At 37.7% G+C, this 22300-nt stretch overlaps 1 protein-coding gene across 2 annotated transcripts in view; it reads right to left on the bottom strand.

Annotated features, from left to right (window-relative positions):
• Positions 1-22300, bottom strand: part of TRHDE (thyrotropin releasing hormone degrading enzyme) — a 702876-nt gene that overhangs the window by 472442 nt on the left and 208134 nt on the right. The window contains exons 18-19 of one of the 2 annotated variants that reach the window (XR_009963855.1): positions 19553-19634; positions 16392-17696 (exon numbers count right to left, since the gene is read on the bottom strand). Coding sequence is in view for 1 of the 2 variants with exons in the window: in XM_062613752.1 (XP_062469736.1) it covers positions 17553-17696; positions 19553-19634 (226 nt within the window). In the remaining variant the exon portion in view is untranslated. Of the gene's footprint in view, positions 1-16159; positions 17697-19552; positions 19635-22300 lie in introns of those variants that run through there. The other variant, XM_062613752.1, reaches the window with a different exon arrangement.

The raw sequence follows: 22300 nt of genomic DNA, 5'->3' as shown, positions 1-22300 counted from the left end.
TATTTTGGAACACTGAGGCTAAATACTGAATTATTATAAATATAAGGATGGAGAATGTAATACAAACACAGGCAGGATCTTGTAGACTTCACTCACCATATACCTCTCAGTCCAATCTCCATCAAGAATAAGAAATCTCCAGGGGAGCAGCTATTCATCTATCCATCAGTTTTCACATCTTCTTTTAGCTTTCAAGTTAGAAACAGCAGTATTAGCATCAACTGATAAAGACATCATGACGGTGATGGATGGAGTTGCAGAAACATATGCTGGGGATATGACTGATTTCAGAGATTTACATAAATTAAGTGAAGAGGTTGTATTCAGTCTGGTGGAGCCGGTGTCTTGATCTCCCTCACCAAAGGAATCTCGCTAAGCTGTGCAGTCATTTATCAGATGATATGGTAATTAAAGTAGTGTCAGCAAGGCATCTTGCCAATCTCCACTGAATATACATTTCATAAATTTTTCAGAGGCGTTATTATTGTAGCCAGGATTGTGCATGAAGGCTGCACAAAGCTGATAGGCAGAAACATATCTTTTATCCAACCTACTGATAGATTTGGAGAAAATCCCTAACATTTCAGGCACAAAAGACCTTCTTTAGTTTGGAACCAGAATGACCCGCGGACTGCTGCTTAACATAAATGTGTTAATCTGTGAGGCTGGGTCAACAGAGCAGTTTGTACCTGAGGAAATGAAAGGAGTACCAGCAGTTCAGCTGCCTTTGAACAGTGTAGCTGACAAGCTGATTACAGAGGGGCAGTAGAAAGGCAGCTACCTCTAGTCAGGCTGTGAGCTGGGCTTGGGGGACCACAGTACTTGCATTGTGTTGACAGATGTACCTTGAAAGTCTGGGGATCCCACAAAATGCTCCAAAGACAAGCTGTGTCCCTGTTGCATTGAAAGCATTCCTTTTTACATGAACATAAAGAGGTTGGGGAGGTGCAAACCTTCTGTTTCAGGGTCAATATTAGTAACAGCTGGATAAACTGCATCAGTGACAGCTTTGCTAACACACAAGGAAATCTGTTAGCAGACATGAGCAGGAAGCAAACATTAAGTGTCAAATAGCAAGTCACCAACTTCCTGCCCATTATAGCATGTAAAAACAAGACAACTTCTACCAAAGGCTCTCTGAACTTTTTCCCATCTTTCAATACTTAGACCTCCCAATATCCCTTGGGGAGAAAGTATTATTATGCAAAGGCTAAATGACTTGCATTCTGCTAGGATAAATGATTTGCCTAAAGACACAGAGCAAATCAGTGGCTTTGATTTATAGCTCTGATCTGGCCTGACTGCAAGGTAAGACTTTCCTGGATTTGCATAGAGCTCCACTGAAGTCTCCAGTCCCCACTGGAGAAAGAGCCAGTGCAGGGTCAGAATCCAGCAGTCCTGAGTCTTAGTACTCAATTTGGTTTTTCTTGCCCAAGGTACTGCTTGCAGAGTAATGCCTGCAATGTCTTTGCATTAGGTATCTGACAGGAAAAAAAAATATAATAAGAATACTGTAATGTGATAATGTATGTTTATATGCATTGCCACTCTTCTTAAAATTGTGTTTGAGCAATCTAGCTCTAATATTTCTTGTTTCTATAGAACTCTTTGCTAGCTAATTTTGTAAGTGTGTCTGATCGGGCTCATTTAATTCATCATTTTCATTTGACTCATTAATCTCTGCCTCTCCTTTGAAAGATAATCTGCATTTAATGGCTGTGTTATGTAATATGCAGCAAGCCAAGAATATCTTGCACACTTTCAGAGGGCAGTACTGTAATGTGTTGTTAGATTTATCTATGCATCAAAATCTCATTTTTAAGATTCCCAAAGTGCTTTCAATTACCAGTGGGGTGTGTATCTGAGCACTGTTATAATTTGTTTCTGGGAGAATCTGAGTTCTAGAAATCAGAGTCATATAAGAATTTTTCAAGGTACAGCTGCAATCACACAAAAAAACTAAAGACAGGAATAAATTAAAATTATATGCTTTATATTTTCTTATCAATAATTATTCACTCCAAAGCCATCCCTTCTGACAATCACTGTGCTAAGATTTGTCATGAAAGGATTACAGGCCCTGGTAGGGAGGCAGTAAGCCCAAACCCTCCCTTTCCTCATGCTCGCAGCTCCCAGTAAGGATAGCAAGGTCTTTGCAACTCTGCTATCGGCCAGTAGGTACAATCCATTTCCCGTGGCAGATGTCCATCTACACACCTCTTAGCTAGTGAGCGGATATGTTCTTCAAACATCTTTTAAAGACATAAACTGACAGCAGCTGGAGAAATTTAGGATGTGACAGAGCAGTAAATCTGCCCCACTGTTAGTTTTGATTCACATTTTGTAATGTTTTCCAGGTTGTGGCATCAATGGAAACACTGAGAGAGTACTTGCAGACAGTTCACCAGGGTCTGGTGTTCCTGTTCTTAATTTCATCCCATTACTGGAGGATTCAACCTGTCCATTCTAGGAAATTCAGGATAGCTAAGCTACAGCACCTCTTCCTTCCCCTTCATATTGCTTCTAGAGGCACATACTACCATAGCTCATATAAGCATCAAAATATTAAACACACAAATGATCCAAATAATTTAACATGACACAGCAAACACTCTGCTTATAGTTATTTGGACTCCTCTTGTCTCCAGATATAATCACAGAAACTTCTTCTTAACTGCATTTAGGTTAGTCACTGAATGTCTTAGTCACTGGTCTTTAATTTCAGATTTTCTTAATTATCTTATATCTATTCAGTGTATATATAAATACATAGACACTTTTTTATTTTCATAATCTCTTTGCAAAGGACTTAATTTTATTAACAATTTGAGACATCTAATTAGAGCAATCAAATACCATTGTCCTAAACCCCAGGTTATTTCTCATCTTTAATTCTTTCCTATTAAATTCTTTCTGAGAATGAAAAACCTTATCCAATTGCAGTCAAACCAAAATTGGTAGACAAAGATTAAAACTACTTGCTGAGTTACATGCATTACAGTGTGATCCCATAATGGTACTAGCTCATTTTGCTACTATAACTCATTGCAAACCTGTACCTGCTTTGCTCTGCTAACTCCTCTAGACTATTTTGCACTGGTACTATTGAGGTTTCTCCATTCTACTGAGTAACTGGGTTTTTGAATAGTTTTTCCCAGGAGAATTAGCCTGCATTTAGAGGTGAATCTTATTTCCTGCCCAATATTAAATTCTTTAGGTAGGGTCTCGTAAATTTTCCCCATCCTTATTGTTGTTAACAAGTCCCTCACACTGTAAATTTCATTGAAAGGCTGCTTTTTCCTCTCTTTCTGAGAAATTATTAATGAGCATATTAAAACCCAGGCAATGATTAGATACCTCACCCAAGTAGTACAGATTGCCATGGTTCTTCAGACAACTTCAGCCCATATGAACATACTTGTTCCCTGGCCAATTTTAATTAATTTTAAAAGCTTCTGTCAAATGTTATATAAAAACCTGAATAAATGATAGCTACTGCTCTGAATTCATCCAATAACTTAGCTATTCTATCAAAAAAGCAGTCATCAAGTTTGTCTTGCCAGACCTGTACTTGGTAAATTCACATTACTTAATGCTGTTGCTTTCATTATCCTCCAGAAGTCCAGACATGCCTTTTTTTCCCAACACTACTTTCTTTGGCATCCTAACAATCAAAGTTAGACTTATTAAAGGACAACACTCTAGCTGAGTACAAATAATCATCATGTGTTGATCACCTTCAATTTTCTGAAGCCCAGCAGTAGGTAGTTATTTTAATCTATTCCTCCATTTCTATTCTGCCATTTGCCTACTATGTTTCTACCAACAGTTTGAAATGTGTGTAGGGGCTGTGAAGCCTACAGCCACTTCCTGCTTGGTCAAAGGGACTAGTTCATCTTTATATATAATTTCCAGACCATTGACTTGGTACTGTAGTGTTCCATACTTCTCTCTTAATAGTGGTATGTTAATCCATTTCAGTCTAATGCTTTTATTCAAGGCCATGACCACTTCTGTTATTTTATTTTTATATTTCTAAAACCTACTTTTTTTTTTTTTGCTACACACATGAATTGACTTATTGCCAGTTGAAATCACAGTAAAGAAAATCATTGCACCACCTTATGTTTCCCACTACATAGTGCTAGATACTGCTTCTGTTTTTATGATGTAAGACATTACAGTTTGAAAAGATCCAGACAATACAATAGATTTTCTATATCACACACTTTCCCTATCATAACATCAAAGATTCAGGAAGAATTTATATTATTCATGAATAAAACCAGAGCCTTGCTCAGATAATCCATCTGTTCTCCGCCCTTGGAGTACTTCAGGAGCTACTTTAGTTTCAGGTAAAAGCACTACTCCAGGTCTGTTCCTGATTAATGTCATCAGAAAACAGTCAAACCCTAAATACTAACGAAGTGAACAAAAGCTGATACCTCTCATGTGGTGGGGGGAAAAAGAAATCTGGCTTTAAATCAGAATATAAGAAAGAAACAACTTTGCAGCTATTTCCTGCTATCAGAAGACTGTCATCTGTCAGTAGAGTGTCTATCCTCAAAAATATTTTGACTAGGTTATATTGCTTCCCACTAACAAAAGTGACAGAAGCCTGTGAAAAAAAGGAAAAAAAACAAACAAAATTATCCCACCCTAGCAAGACTCCCTTAGTTTGATGGTTACTTTTTACATTCAGTTTCTGACCAATTCTCTGAGTTGGGCTTCAATTACTAGTTTAATTTACATTAAATGTAGTCAGTTTTTCCAAGAAGTTCATCATTCACTTCAGGGTATGCTTTTAAAATTTGCTATGTACATTATCCTACTACTGAAATTCATTATATTCACCTTTTCTATCCACCTCACTGCATTAATTGCATATTTTGTGATGTGATTTATTTTCTCCATGTTGACTGAAGTATCCTTGATAACTAGGTCAGATGCAGACATCTAATAAACATCTAAACTTGGCAAGTCTGACACACACTGTAGGGATGAGGCTCTTTGGAAGAATTGCATTACACTCCTTTGTCTCAGCTGTTCAAATCTCTCTAGCACTGCTAAAATAGGACTGGATAGCACATTAATTGAATCATTACTACCAGGAAACATGGAAGTCCCGATCCCGCTGTGCTTTAGAACAGTGGATACAGTTTTTCTGTCACCCACTCTGATACAAATTAGAAGTTGCTAGCACAATGTAGTGAAAGTAAGTATACTTACCTATTAGGAAGACAAACTTGATCTTGCCCAGCTGGAAGTAAGTCAACTCTGTTTATCTGAGTTTATCCACTTGTCTATACATGCTTGCACTTAGCTTGCAGAATTATGTAGAGTCAATTCTCATTATGTATTTCCCTTAATCCTTTGGTGTTAGCAAATCTGATTATTTACTTCAGTTTTTCAAATGTAGTGCACTTAGAATTTTGTACCTTTATGCCCTGTCAGGTTTGTATGTGGTTAGCCAAAGCTGCAATTTAACATATGTAGGAAAGAATACATAGAATTCTGTCCTTTTATAGCCTAAACAAATCACTTAGACACATAAAATGTGTATCACCATTTTATACACTATTACAATTGCTGAACACAAGTGAAATGCTTTTAAAATTATAATTGCAATTGCACACTTAATTTTAAACCTATGATGACCTTCATTTTCCTATTTACTGTATGTGTAATTTTGAGCACTTAGCCTCCATAAAAATTCCATGCAGCTCTCTCAATTAAATATTTGCCCATGTTAATTTAGTGTCACACTGTACGCACCAAAATAGTAAAATGCAAACCCTATACATGTCTTCAAAATTTTGGTATAGGGAAGGGCAAGGTCAAAGAAGGATGAATTATGTAAAGACAGATGCAGAGACAGTTTTTATGAACCATGATCCTCATATTTCATCCTCAGTTTTTTATTCATACTACTGTTTTCCCCAGGCTTAAGTTTCAGTTTCTGAAAAATACCCTCAGTGATAAGGAGATTTAAACAGAACAAAGAAATTCCTGAGTCAACCATTTATCTGCTACTGAATTCTGTGAACTAATCTCAGTTCAAGCAAGAGCTCCCCTAAGCAGTTCATATATTTTAATATGGTACAAGCACTCTGTATACATTGTGCAGCTTATGGCTTACACTGTTTTAAAACTAAAGGGAAAAATTTGCATTTGGATAGCACATGGCATGAAATCCTAACTAAGCCTCTCAGCCCACTGTCTCAGACCAGTCACAACAAGGCACTAAAGAAGTCTTCATCTTTTACTTCTTCCCAAACCCACACCATTTAGTGGTAACCATCACACAGTATTTCTCTTAAGCAGAAATAACTTATCATTGTTGGTAACTACAGGAGAAACATTTTAAAATGCATGTTTTTCATTAATCTAATGATATTGGCCAGTGAAGGCTTTTTAATATGAAGCCTTGGGCTCTCTCCTACCACACTGGTTCCACTGGAGATTCTTGTAACTGCTTGGCATTATACTGGATGTGTTGATGTGAAATAATCCTATGTACATATTTTTTCAGTCTTTTAATTCAGCATTCAGTCCAAAGTGCCTTCTCTGTAAGCTTTTCTAAGACCCACAGTCCCAATTCTTTCTTGTGTCTTGGCTTTTTATTCATTTGCTCCAGATTCTTTGGAGTTGGGGTTTTCATCTGCTCATCCTTCATAGACACACGGATCTTCAGAAAGCAGTCGAGAAAGACCCTCTTCACCCTCCCCAGAGTGCCTCTGCTTTCCAAGCTGACATATTCTCCTTTGGAGTAACTTACCTGCTTTGGGGTAGAAAGGGACAGAAATGCTCCAGTTTCCACTTATACATATGGAAATACATGCTGATTTTGTGATAAGAATTCTATTATGACACACTTACTCTAACCTCCACAGAAATGTATTTCAAATGTGTCAATCAGCTAAGCAACTGAGTGGGATGAGAAAAAAATGGGTTACATCCATGATTGTAGAGTAGAAACAATACACACTTTTGGTATTAACTATAAATAGTTAATGGATCTGAAAGTGCATCTCTGAAAATAATACCATTTATTTAAATCATATTTGTGAGCTATTTCATCTTTTTAAGGGATGAATTCACATTTCTGCTTGTGCTTATTGCAACCTTTTGACAGCTTTATTGTTGAAAATCTTGAGGTACATCTCATAATTGTACCAGGAACATGCATTTATCACTGGCAACGGTTCTGTGCCACATGAAATGAATTACTGTAATAAACATGTCATGTAATAGCATCTTATTATCCTCCCCCTCTTTCTCCTCTTTCTTTTTCTTAACCTTCTGCAATGAGCAAGTCAAAAATGATGGCAAGTATAACAGACAAAAGTGAATCCTGAGTAAGTTCAAGAAGCAAAAAGATGCTTGCTGAAAGTAATACTGCAGCAGTGCAATGAGTAATTAATATTGTGTTCAATACACTGCAAGATAAAAATACTATACTAGGGCTTAAGCTCTAGTGCTCCTGCTTAGACCCTAGCAGTTTAGTAGATAGATAGTGAGGAACTTTGGTGGATTAGGATCAGGATGACTACCACTATGGAAGGTCAAGGCCACTTAGATCTTTCTGCCCTGGTTTCTTCATTGCAGAGCCCTGATTACTGCTAACAGTCAAGGTGATATGAAGGAAAAAACATACAAAATATATCCAGGCTCTACCTGATCTTCCTACAGTTGCTGTGGCCTGAAAAGAAGAGCAGTAGGACTGTAACAGAAAGGAAGGAGGTGACACACAGGAAGTGTACCTGAGAATCTAATCTTACCATGGCCTTGATGCTGCAGTTCTCACTCAGCCTTGCACAAATAGTCCAGCTTCTAATGGGCTGACAAATTGGCACAGACATAGACAGTATGGGCTAGATCCAGTACAGAGGAGTTTGTGCAGCTTGACATCAGCTCCATGATGCAAACAACAGCCACTAGTAGGGTGCCTTCTTTTAACCATTCAGCAATTTCTGTTTACTTTAATCAGATTTTGGCCGCACTAGATATAGCTGCTAACTCAAAGACCGACTTTCAGCATAATGAGGCTCTAATTTCCCAAGCACACCCTCATTATTTCACATCATTTCAGCCTTACCTTCATTACATTTTTCTGACTGCTATCTCTGTGCTCATTTTCCCATCCCATCCATAACACAGCCTTGGCCATCAAAATACTTTTTTCTCAGTACTGTTTCTCTAACATGTGGTGCATGTGCTTGATTCTTAGAACAGCCAGGATTATCACCAGCTCCTTGAACCATTTCCCTCTGCTCCCAAGGCCCTGGTCCTTGCAGCATGCAGGAGTCAGAGTGACTCTGACAGCAGTGGGACTCTGCGTGGTGGCTTCTATGCTGAAGGTGCAGCTTAAAGGAAGCTAGATAATTTTTCACTAGGAATAAGAGGAAGCAGGGAAGAAGTCAGCAAAAGCTGATTTTCTAAGATAGCATATACTTCTAAGTCAATTTACAAACCAAAGGCTCTAAGTTCTTTCCCTCCTACTCCCTCCAGCTCAGCTGCGGAGCTTTCAAAGCAAATGTGCGCCTTTAAAGTTCTGCTCTTACTGAGGACACTGAGCTGAGAGCAAATAAACAGCTCTTCATTTGGTCTTGTATGAAAATGTTTGACTTGAAAGCAGTTCAGCCACTGCCTGAAGTGCTGCTGATTGCAGTGGCCACACTGGGTAAGAAACAAGCGTGTTCTTTCTGATGTTTGATTAGGAGATGTGATGCCACTGGGATTTCAGAGGGAAGTGCCATTTCTCCCTCCTCATGCTCCCAGGGCTCCTTCCAAGGTGGCCATGTACTTCATCTCAGCTATTTCAACACTCCTGGAGAGGTATGTGTAGTGCAAAAGATGGACAAGGCCCCTTTAGGGGCAGTACATGCTAGCTTTTCATAGTTCATCCTACATACCAGTATCCGCTCTTCATGTGAAAGCTCTGTACTGGCCCCCAGATCACTGCCTCAGGCCTTCAGAACTTCAGTCCTGAACTCAGGAAATAGAGGTATAAGAGGTATGTCTCCATACCTCTGACATATTGGATGGTCAAAACTTTAGCATAATGCAGTGAAGTGCTTAATGGTAGGATGCTATAAACATATTCGTTTAGGCCCCAGTTCTGCTTACCTGTGCTCAAAGCATCAATACTGCCTGTTGTGCTTTGCAGAATCAGGACCTTAAAAAATCCCTTTGGCTTTTCAGCAGACTAAGATGTGCAGTACAGAAGAAACCATCTTTATTGTTAAAGAAAAAAGACATTCTGGCATTGAAAGGTATATTTTGAAAAATACAGGGTTGGCTTTTACTCCCAGTGATGTCAATGTCAAAGCTCCAATTGACTTCAGTGGGAACATGACTGTATCCAATGGGTAAATAATTGCACATATTTCACATCTCATTGTTACTGAAAACTGTTCTTCAAAGAAGGAAAATAATAGCCTGAATTCAAGGACTCTATTAAAAAGTCATTTAAACTGCATTCCAGTTGAAATCACTTCTGCCAATGAAAAGATCTTTTTGCTTATTCAAAATTTACATAATTAGAGAAGCACAAAAGACAGACTTTGCTCTCTATTCCAGTCTCAGTCCTGTTAGTCTTGGAGTGCCTAAGAGTACTTCCAAGCCCAAATTCAGTATTTACTGTGGAACTCTGCTTTGTACTAGTCCCAGCACCTGAACGTGTTTTGAAAAAAACCCTCCATCAAAAAATACTTTTCTTCCATGGTTTTAATTGTGAAACCTCAGTGTATCTATTCAGCATTATTAAACTGTTATCTCAACTGAAATGGGAGCATAATCAAAAGGCTGGGTATTATCTATCTTAGCCATGTCTCCACGTCAGAAAATTAAGACAGTGATGAATTACACATTACGATACAAAATTTTATTATCAGAGACAAAATTCAAATTTGTTCTGCTTAAAATACAGAAGATAAAATTTCTTATAAAAAAAAAATCCATTTACTCAGTCTTTAGAATGGAATAAATACTTTATGTTGAAAGCATCATGGTCCCATATTTATGGAGTCATTTTTAAAGGCATATCATAGAAAAACACTGTTCTGGTAAACTGTAACAGGAATTCATATATCTTATTTGGCTAATGGTTTAAATTGCTGATTACTTCTATATTCATTAATTAACATTGTTAGAATAATTCTGCTTTTATTCTGAAATCTAGGATGCTTCAAACAATGAATGAAAAATCTTATTAAATTTGGCATTTTTAGATACTGAGAATTAGTTAGTATCTTCCCGCTATTTGCAAAATATATGCTTTTCTATAAAAAAAGAAAAGAGGGAAGAGCATTTGGTTCTCTGTAAAGTTAAATTGTGATTTTAAACTCAGCAAAAAACACATCCCCATATCCCTCACTTGAAACCTGTGCAGAAACAGGTTTCAGCCTAAACAACTTTCCAGAAAGACTCAGCCCATTTGCATGATTTGATACATTAATTTGCAGAGTGTGATTTATCCCACAGAAATCAGTGGGACTGCCTATCTGCCAATCACGTGTTGAGTTATGGCCAACACAGCCTTACAATCTGCCTATGTCCAACTGCTTTGCTGAGTTGAAACTTTTGAATAGGATCTATAAATAAAAATAACCAATGAAAGCTTTGTCAGAGCAAAATGTCCAGAACTAGAAGATACACATGCATGTGTATATAGTACATAGAGAACTGTGACATTATGCAATGATCCTTTAAATTTTCCCTTTAAATGAAAATGGCATTCGGATCTTCCAAACACTACTTTGTGTGATACCATTGGTAAACTGTATCTAAACTGAGCCAGCTCCACCTCTTGACAAGCTGAATTCCAAAGAGCACATATTTGAGAAGTGATGGAAAAATATGTCTAATTACAGTATTCAGAATTAATTTAAGGCCAAGACAGAATTAATAGAGGGACTCATTCATTATAACCAGCATTAATAGCTGCAGGACTTCTTTCTTCGTAAGGTGTCAAAAGATCTTATATGTCAAGTCTCTTGGGAAAATAATGCAATTTATTATCGAGCCTTTATTTTCAATAGCATGATCCATTTGTGCCATTGATGTTTGTGTAGTGGAATAGATGATTAGTTTTCAGGGTCCTAGTATATGTTTATCTTCTGCAAAAATAGAGCAACTGAACACCTTTCAGTAAAACATCAGACAGAGAGCTACAATCTCTGGTTTTATGTCTATATGTCTCACTCACACCAAAGCCTATTGTCCCTCAAACATAAAACAACATAGCAAAATTACATTTACACATATAATAAAGCTGTCTTTGTACAGGGTAGTTATACATTAATTACAATGATGTTTCTATTAGAAACTGTCAGAATTTTTTTCACAGAGCATCTAAGTCCAGGGAAGTCCATCTCTGATGAAATCTACTGTTCACAAGAAAAAGAGAGGGTAGCAACCACACTCTTCACAGTAAAGTATTCCGCAGTTCTCCAAACATGTTATAAAGCTCTATCACATTGGAACAGGTCACAAAATATTACTCTAACAAAAAACAAATGGAAAAAAAAAAACATTTGTTATCCAATACATGCTACTGAAACCTAGATACAAATACGTAAAACAGCCTGTACAATAGCCCAGCTGTTCTGGGGGCTGTTCTGAAAGCAATGGGTTAGATCCTCAGCTGCAAGTCACATCAGTCACTTCAATGGATCTACCTCACCGGAGGATCTGCAGTGTCGTCAGTTTGGCTACAGGTTATTACATATTGATTATTATTAAATATTTCTGTAATTAATAAATTACAGAAATGAACATATTAAGTGGACCAAAATGTATGGCAGAGAACTGAGACTGCATCTTGGCTCTTGGCCTTATCTGCTTTACCGAGGCTATCCTTGATCAGGCAAACCCAAGTGATGCTATCCAGGAAACATTGGTACACTGTGGCTAAAGCCTCCTGGCTTGCTACTGCCTGATGCAACACAGTCCTCTTTGCTCACTTCTGTGTTCTCTACTAACACCACTTTTACATCCTTAGGAAATGGTGCATGTAAAATAAGCAAGGCAATTAGAAATACTGTTTGGCAACGTCACACTTAATTCACTAGTTACAAATCAGCCAAATAGAAAGTCATTTTTTCTGAGAAAGGACATTTGGTCTGACTCACACCACTTGCTTATGTTGGTGATCCTCCTTGACACAGCTCAATGGAACCAGTTCCATACATCTTTTACAGAATCTGACTTCAATTGTATTAACATGTTGGGATACTCTGAGGTCAATCTACTCTCCACTGTCAGCATGGACACAACATGGAACAAATTTTAACCAGATTCTTCAAAATATATGTGATTTTAAAATTCTACTCCAACTAGGGCACGTAGCTTTACTTTGGTGAAAAATCTTCACACACAGCAATCCCTTTCTCCCTTTCCCTCTCATTAAAAACTAAATTATTCATGTCAGCATGGACTTCCTGCCCATGGCAGGGGGTTGGAACTAGATGATTTAAGGCCCTTTCCAACTCTAACCATTCCCTGATTGTATGATTTTTGCTCAAGTCAGAGCAGTTTCAGTGGGTTTCAGTATTAGTTTTAAGACAGACAGAAGCTTCCAGAGTCATATGAGAAACACAGTGGCCAATTATTTTACAGTTTTATATACAAAGAGGGAACTGTCACTAGTGCCATACAGGTTTGCATGGGCATCTGATTTTTTTGATGGTATTAGTACAGTAACTACTGTTAATACTATTATTACCACAAACAGTTTGCACTGACATCCTTCTAAACCATTTGTTAGGAAAATGTCCAAGAAATTCATGGCACATTTTCAATATTAACAAAAATATTCTAAAGGAAAAGATATTCTGTGTTCTTATGCATACCTGAAAAACTAAATATTTGACTGTTTGAAATTACTTCTGAAGAAGGGACATTACACATGTCTCTTACAAATATTTTAGTCAACTTCTTCCCATTAGAGTGACCAGAGCTCAGGGATGTAGGTGTTTCTGAGCAACGCACACTCACTAGCAGGACCTTTGTTTCCTGCTATCACAAGGCAATGACACTAATCTCTGAACCATAACCTATAACCAGCAAAGGGACCTTCTGTTCCTCCTATCTATCTGAGAGAAATATGGATGGAGCCTCTGCACTTCAGTGGTTCTCAACTGCCTTCCTGACCTGGGTGGGATAGTGACAGCAGTGGATGATCCAGCCAGCAGTTTTTGGATTGCCCATCCAAAACTGGGCAAACAGCCTCTATTCAGGCTGCTTAGAAGCAGGATGGTCCTTTTATTCCTTCTTGCTGATTCTGACACTGTGGCTATAAACCCTGCTTAAGACAGGCAGCCTAATACGGGGAATACTCATGACAGGAGTGGTAAGTTGATTATATATACCAACAGTTTTCAAAGCCACATCCTTTTCCCTCAAACAGAAAGTTGCACATTTGACTCAAAGTTTGTTTTCATTTACATCATTCATGATCATATGGAAAACCAAAGCCTTATTATGCAGGTATCTGAACAAAGGCACCCTCAACAGCAAATATTGGCTTCAATTTATTCTATCCATATAATGAGGCTTACTGACATTTTACGGGAAAATTAGCTCTACGGAGGATTTTTCACATTAATATATATATAATTTTCAACCACGACAATCTTTTATTCTTTACTACTAAGGATTTAATTGCATGGTTCAGGATCTTTGTTGTGAAAGCACCCTTCTGCATCAGTGGAGATATTTCTTTTGACACTCTAAAGCTCAGTGAAATATCCACAACAGCCCAAGAGCTACATAAAATTCATCTTCAGTTTCCAACATAGTATTGGAATTCTTGCTATATTAACTGAAAAGATCATCAAAGGTCACAAATTTGGATGTACCTGAGGACACATGAAGTTCTTTTCATCAAAATCAATGTCCAGATACTCCCAGTAATAGCAGAAGTGACATTTCATTTCAGAAAAATGTTTTTACATTGTTCTGCCCTAGTCACAATTAATACCTAATATCATTTTAATAGCTATTAGCAGTGGATACATGAATAATTCCACCAGCTACAAAGTAATAGACTGAGATTTTTGAAGTGGAAAATGTTATAAAACTACAATAGGTATTTTTTGCAACAGCTATATTGTTATGCTGGCATAAAAACATAACTATTCATATATCTTCCTGTATGATTTAGTAAGCTGTATCAATTAACTGCAATGGACCCTGAGTCATACAAAGGCTGATTGGAGACACAGATCTCATCAAATCTCTACAAAATGGCACACCGGCCCTGGGTGAGGTCACATTCGCACTGGATCCACATTTTGCATCATCTCTTCTCATTATAAAGGACAAAATTAAACCCCAGATTTGAAAATACTGACAAGTTTGGGCTATTGGCTTCCTAATCACAATCCAAGTTACAAAAATGGGGTCCATTTTTATATAAGGATAAAGGAAGAAAAAGACTGGTAAAGGAGAAAGAAAATCAATGAAATAAATAGATTTTTCTAAGCAGACTGTATTAGAGTTTTCCATGAGGTATCAACTATTCTTTAACACACAGCTGTGTGGAACTTCTTATTAAAAATAGCTTCTAAAGACATATAAATAAATGGAGGGGTTGCGGGGGAGGAGTTGAATATTGTAAAAAACAGCTATAATTTCATTGGATTTAATCCATTTAAATTTAATCCTGATTCACTGTGAAACAGCAAAACACAAAATATAAAAAATAAAAGACTAGGAAATTATAATGGAAAGGCCAGCGTAACCTTCACTGTAGCAGTAATAGTGTTCTAAATAATTCTGAAACATTATTAGAACAATTATAAGCAGTACATCAATAGGTATGTATAATAGATACATTTAGGGCTTGATATCTGTGCTAGACCAGTTGCTCAAGGCCACTAAAACATTAATTTACATCCAACACCAGCTAAATGTGCAAGAACTTCAATTCAAATGAGCAACAGTGGAATCTTCTGTGCTCTGTGCAGAATATATAGGCTGAAATAAACTTTTGACTTTGGAACATACTGTTGGCCTGCCCTTTATCAATGGAAAGACCAGAAACTTTTATGCACATCCTGGAGGTATGTGGTTTAATCTGTGGTGCTAAAAAAGAAAAGTCATCAAAGACAATCTTGAATAAAATTGCGAAGTGACAGATCATTACGCACACTCTTCTCTGAAATCCTCAAAGCAATTCACATTTGAGGGCTTGGTTTTCTGCACACTCTTTGGATATCACAGTTTTGGCCTTCATTACGGGGTAAAGGTTATATTAAATAATATCTGGCTTACTTTTTTATTATATCAAATCTGCATGTGATATTGTCCAGTAGAAATTAAAAATGTGACGCTACATACTGGCATTGAGGTTGAGTTTGGTCAACCACATAAAATAATACTTTGCACTTTTAAATGTATTTCATTAGAGGATATTCAAGTGCTTTGCTAACATTAGTCAAGCCTCACAACACCCCTGTGAGGTAGGTAAAATACATAGGAGGAGAAGGATTTCACTTGACTTGGACATGATAATGTCTCTGGGCATTAGGTTCACTAGCGTTGCAACATAGCACAAAGGTTTAGGGTTTACTATAAGGCAAAGAATTAACAGTACAAGAGCACAGGATTCCCTCTTCTTTTGGTTACATGTGGTCAAGCTAACATGCAGTGCTACATAGCACCAAACATTGGAGCACATGGCCACACAAGGATTTCATGCACTCAATCCACAAACAGTACCCTCTGCTTGGTAAAAGACACAAAATGACAGGCTGAAGATAGGTACAACTTAGCTATGGGATGTGTTTACCAGTTCTTGAAGAGCAGGGTGCCATGGGAATGATAGCCCAGAAAACAATACTGCCTGCACACAACTCTGATAATATCTGAAGATGCTTGGATTTGGTTCCTTTTGCACTAATGTTTGAATTCACAATTTACTGGGAACAAGAAACTCCAAGTGTAAATCATATTGGTAAGTTCTATAACTCGTGAAGGAAACAACCAGATAAAATGGCTTCCCTCTACTCCAGCTGGCCATGCTTCCAATGTACAGGGCCATGGTGTGGTCACATGGGGTGGGGTGGGATAAAGAAACATTATTATACATCTACATTCACCCGCTGAAGCTGCTGCAGTCTGACTCCTGACTGTGGACAGTGTAGACGAGAGAGGATTTGTTGCCCATCAGTTTTATCCTCAACACTTAGCACCAATGGTGCAGGTAGTTGTACTACCTGTGTAGTACACAGATGATCAATGTGTCACTGATCTTTCAGATTAAGGATTGAGAAAAAGGAAACAAACATCATTCATCTACAGCAGTCTATGTAAAACACAAGAAAACAGAAAGAAAACAGTGTTTGTGGTATTAGCCCATATGAATAAACACCCCCTACATGCACACACACACTTTCTTTCTCCATATTCCACTTTTCTAAATTAGCATGAATGCCATATCCCATATTTTCAAAAGTATTGCCCACATAGAGAATCTGACCTATCATAATAAATCGATACAGAGGCTGGTCTACCACATGCAAGACAACCTTGAGTAATGTCTTTGCATGCAAGATATTTTCCCTTTTTGTTAATTTCCATATGAATCTTAAGTTTATCTATAATACTTGTGCACAGTCACCTGCATAACTTAGTACTGGACAGGTTGGGTGACCCATTGAAAATATCACTGCCTTCTAAAATAGTTGAGAAGAGGTGGTTCATGTATTCTGTGAAATCAATCTGAAGTTACCCTCCAACACTGCATACGTTCACAGCTAGAACTACACTGTTCCACTGATCAGCAGTGAATAAATGCATATAATTATAATGTATGGATGATGTCCTTCTTGTTTTCTCTCTCCCCCTGCCTCCATGCCCTTTTATCTTTCTCCTCTCTGTATATATTCTCCTTATTTAAATATGGGTATATGAAGACTGCAGATACAATTGGTGGCATCTTTGTAACTAAGAGACAAACTGAGTGGTAGACTAATTGGCAGCTAGCCGAAAAGTTGACTTTACATCTCATACTGCCCCAAGTTGGAAGCCTTCTACATTTCCTTTTTCTTGTTTTCCTTTTGATCACTGGTTTTCATTTTGTTCACTGCAACACTGATTGTCGTAGATAGTCTTTGTGCTTTGTATAATGCCCATCTTTGATGTAACTGGAACTCACATACAAAATGTGGCTGTTTTACATAGGCATGCTAGAATACAGGCAGGGACGGTACAAGCATGCACAAAATAGTCATTGAAGGGGTTTTTGTTTGTTTTTCTTCAACATTTACATGCACCACTTAATATCATGTTTGGTTTTGTACACTGAGGACTGGATTTCACAAGCATTCATGATCTCCTCTTCTGAAAAGCTTCTTGACAATTTCACAAAAGCCCAGTGTAAAAAAAAAAAAACAAACAAAAACAAATCCCACAATTAGAAAACAAAGGAAAAAAAAAACCTTATTCCTGCAATCTGATCTTGTCTTCATGATTTTAATGTTGAACACTTCTAAAATGTTTCCTCTTGCAGAGCTTCTTGTTAAATGCTTGGCTGGAAAGACAGATTAATGCGTCAAGGATTTTCTTAGCCACTGGAATAGTTCTTCTTTGTAAAGCTTTTTCCACCGCACATTGGCTTCCACTGTTTCCACGGCACGAGAGAAAGAGACAGCAGCTCCTCCTTCGTAACTCTTTATAAAGTTCTTTAGCTGGAAATACAAGTTAACAGGTTAAATCTGCAGGAACTAAAGAAAGTAAATATTTCCACTGCACACAAACAAGTCAGGCATTTAGGACAAAGCTCCACCATCACTGTTGAAGTAAATGCAGTATCATGTAGAAAGACTTAATAGGAAATATAATAAGGCAGCAGACTGTCAATTAGATGTGATGCAATTGCTTCACATCCACTGGAAGATATTGACATGTCAGTGAAGATCACATTAATATCATTCCCTCCTTCTCTCCTGCAGCCCAGCTGCTCCAGACTTTTATTTCTACATAAGAAACCAAACTGGGAGCGCTGGAAATGTTTCTAATTCAAGTTTCTATGCAAGTTTCTTTAACAGAAGGCATCCCTGATGCCCTTTGGTTTTATTAAGCTTCACAACAAATTTATTTCGATTTGAAGAACCCTTTTGATGATATAATACAGCTCAGTTGTTTAGAAAAGGAATGGATGGTTACAGCGTGCGGAGAATGGCAAAATAGCAAGTGGGCACTCATTTGATGATCTTTGAATGCCTGAAACAGATTCCTTCCCTTATGAGAAAACTTTGATCTTTTTTCAGCAGACTGAAAAGACTCCTGCTCTGTTCTTGTGTATCTGCAAATTATAGAACTATCACCTGGATTATTACCACTAATAGCACTGGTGTGCTTTGAATTACTGTTCTTTTAAAGTGAGAATCTGCACAGTAGGTTCTGGTTATGACTTGTATAAAATTAGGGGGGGTTAGAAACACTTATTTGTAACTAGTTAACTTTTATTTCCTGGTGACACCAAATTCAACTTGTTTATTTAAATCTAACTTCCAACAACATCTCTTTGTGCATGGGCTCAAAACTGATAAAGCTAATCCTTCCACTGTCTCATTCCCATCACCATTAAAAGCGTGGGAGGGACCTGGAGGTTCGAATTTACCTGATCTCTGTACTTTTTATCCTGAAATTTTTATAACATCAGTTTCTTTTAGCTAAAGTATAAACAGGCAGCCTACCAATACTATCATGGAGGTGGAAACAAAGAGTACAGAAGGCTTCCTGGTACAGGGGAGATACTCAGATCTGGCCAACACTGTCCTTCCCACCTGCATAGCTTTGAGGAAACTAGCTGTGGCTCATCCTTAAGTTTCTGAGGCCACTAGACTTGAGTGCAGGCAAAGGGTGGGACAAAAAATATAGTGCAATTAGATTTCTGTTAATGGTGATTATGCTGCATAAGAATAATTTGATCCATTTGAGGTAACATTGAGCAGCTGCTAAGCAGAGTGTAACACGACCACACAACTACCTCAGTCAAGGCAGGTGTTAGGCTAAAATGAGAAACCTTTGCAGTCTAAATAAGAAGTACTTAGCATTTATAACAAATTATTTTGGTGTCATTTGCACAGAATATTGGCTTAACAGTTTTTCTCATATGGAAATATTGCAGACATAAGAAAAACAGAATAGGCACTGGCAGTTTCTGCTTTCAACACTGGCGTTTTCTAGGACAGTCCTCTGCAGCTGTCCCAGTTCAGCAGTAGCAGTCATTTTTCATTAGCGTAAGATAATCTGAATAGGAAGATCTCATTTTTAGTTTCTCAACCAATAGTCAAGAGGAAAAACCCAAACCTACATATCCAGCCATGCACAGAGAAGTGCCTGCGCCTCCTGACACCACCTACACACTCAGATGCCTTTTCAATATGCTCCTCATCCTCATGCTGCCCAGCCGTAGCACGGGTCTGCAAATCCAGCTGAGCAACCAGAGTTTCCAGACAACCGAGACATTATAGCTCCTGCTCTGGTTCATGCTTACAACAAATACAGCCTCATGTGCTGAAAGCAATTTAAAAATTACCTCTCTTAGTTCTTCTTCAGTATTGAGGAATTCTGTGACCCCACTGACAAGCTTTGAATTCATAAATAATGCTTCTCCATACCTGTAAGGGCAAAAAGAAGATGCACAGAGTTAGTGCAAGTGCCCTGCCACCTGAAAATTAGAAAATTGTCTTCTGTAAGCAAGGGAGAAGATATGGGACTGATTCTGGGGATGCCAGGGAATACTACTGGAATTGGTCACTGGTATTACAGTGTTTCATGCTAAAAACCTGGACTGAGACTAGGCTGAGCTATTTGTACTTAACTTTTACTCAGATGCTACTAAGCAGAATTGGCTTAACCACAGTCACAAATGACAGCTTCAGAGGAGAGGACCAAACCACACCATCACCTCATGCTTAATGAAAAAGCTTTCCATGTAATGATGCTCAGGAGCTCAAAATGCAGCAGCCAAAGAGGGAGCAGAGCAGCAACTGTGGAGAATTATTTTGAGAAGCCTTTCTAGAAGTACCATTAAAACAGACTTTTTGAAGTGCTGCAGCCTTCTCCGCACTTTGTATTTATTCACCTCATCTACGTTATAAATATCATCTCGATAAGTGAACTGGATCAAATTTTCTTTTTCCAGTACCTGATAATTAAAATAAATAATACTGACAGAGAACAAAACTGCTAAAACAATCCCCTGCACCATGGTGTAGCATCTTCAAAGAACCAACATGGAATTAAAATTTGAAAGCTTGGTCAAGGAATATTTAAAGTGTAGGATATTCTGCAACAATCAGAAAACTGCAGGTAGTTGCTCTGAAACTGGCCATTTAAATCCTGATGTTCCACTCACTTTTCTACAGGTTTTTTCCAATCCCTTCAGATGAAGCATCTACATTACTTGTAAGATTAACAAGACTTCTGAATTTTTACATTTCATGTTGGAATAGTTTGGGTTTTTTTTTGTTTTGTTTGGTTTTGTTTTCCAAAGTCAATATAATTCCATTGGAAACTGAAAGCAAGTCTTTTATTCAAATTAGATATCATTCAGCATAGCAAAAGACACTTGACAAATAGTTATTCTTATCTATGTAGCTGTACATACATCCAAAGCAATATCTAGCTAATCTGAACATGACTGGTTTTAAGATAGGGAATTCAGCTCACCTGTCAGACATGTGCAAGTGATACCAATAGACTTCACTGCAATTAAGTTTTTATTGGGGAACAATTCACTTCATAACCTACTTTTACAAAACAATTTAGAGGAGGAATTCAAAATTCAAAGTGAAATGAACTAGCACCGTCACAGGTTTTGTACTGCTTCTATTAATCATAAATTAATTACCCTTAAATGCTTAGGTACTGTAAGCCAGAGTCCTTTCAAAAGGGAGAAGGAAAGAGAAAGGGAGAGGGATAGCCCCAGGGAGGGGAACAGAAAGAGGGAGAGTTAAGAGAACTGTGTTTTCTTTGAGAAGATTCTGTTTTAGGGAAAATGTACACTGTGTTGGTTGCTACCTTGAGCTTGTGTGAGGGGAAACAGTTACAGGTATTACAATCTTACTTCCTGACAACTAATAACTAAATTATTCATGGCTATTTTAGCAAGTGCATCTCTTTTTCCAAAAATTCAGTCATACTGACATATACAGACACTGAGAGGCAAACACTTCCTATGGGAAGTATGGATTGAACGTACCATTGAAGGATGGTCTTTTAAGCATGACTAGACTTTCTAACAAAGCCCTTTATTATTACAGTCTCAGCTTAGCCTCACAATTGACTGCTTGGAAAACTGGAAGCTCCTCTTGATGAAGACTTTTGACAACGTTACCAATCCACTTTACAGAAGTGACCTCAGAAAAACAGCTGCAGGGATTTTACTTTCAGTCTCTACTGTAGTCACAGGGCAAATAAGAAGTAGCAGAATTCCTTCCACTGAAAATGATACCTTAATGAATACTGATGCTGATTACTACCCACTACATGTGCTTGGTAAAAAGCCAGCCACTAACAGCAATTTCTAAACAAGCTTTAATGAAAAAATTCTAGAAAAGCCGCCTTCAAAGCTACTATTTTGCAGGTGTGAAACATAAGAATAAATAGAAAAACTATCTGGTCTTGCAAGTATGTCTTCCCATTGTTTACATGGAAGAAAACAGACCTGCTGAACCAGGACCTTACGTGCCTGAGCTCCTTGGAAACATCCTGGAGTCACAGGCTCTCCACTTGTTCCTTTACTTCTGGGAATCTGAACCTCCAACACCTCATGTTCATACAGGGTTTTCACTTGTTCTAACTCAATGTGAGAGGCAGCATAGCCCATTTACTTTGGGCAGATGTAAATGGCTTCACAAATATTGTCAGATTCCCAAATGCTGACAAATGATTAAGCATTTGAGAATAAAGGGATAACAACATTTTGTTGTAATTGTAACTCTTTTACGTCGTGTTTTAAAGACAGAAGAAATAGTGTTATAATTTAATCACCCTCAGCTATTTCACATTACTACCTCAAACTTCAACATCTTTTATAATAAATTCAACAGAAAATACCATTGAGATATCACATTATTAAATTAATGTTTTGTAAAATACATTAATTTAAAACAAAACTAAATAATAAATTATAGAAGAAAGATGCCTTAGGACAGATTATACTTGAAAGAGGGTAGATTTAGAGTGAACATTAGGAAGAAATTCTTTACAGTGAGGGTGGTGAGCACTGGCACAGGTTGCCCAGAGAAGTTATGGCTGCCGCATCCCTGGCAGTGTTCAA

Source organism: Pezoporus occidentalis, unplaced genomic scaffold (assembly GCF_034315485.1).
Source record: "Pezoporus occidentalis ecotype Australia unplaced genomic scaffold, CSIRO_AGI_Poc_V1 ctg17, whole genome shotgun sequence".
Taxonomy (NCBI): Eukaryota; Metazoa; Chordata; class Aves; order Psittaciformes; family Psittacidae; genus Pezoporus; species Pezoporus occidentalis.
The sequence above is the reverse complement of the archived record's forward strand: the minus strand, read 5'-3'. Positions and strand labels throughout refer to the sequence as shown.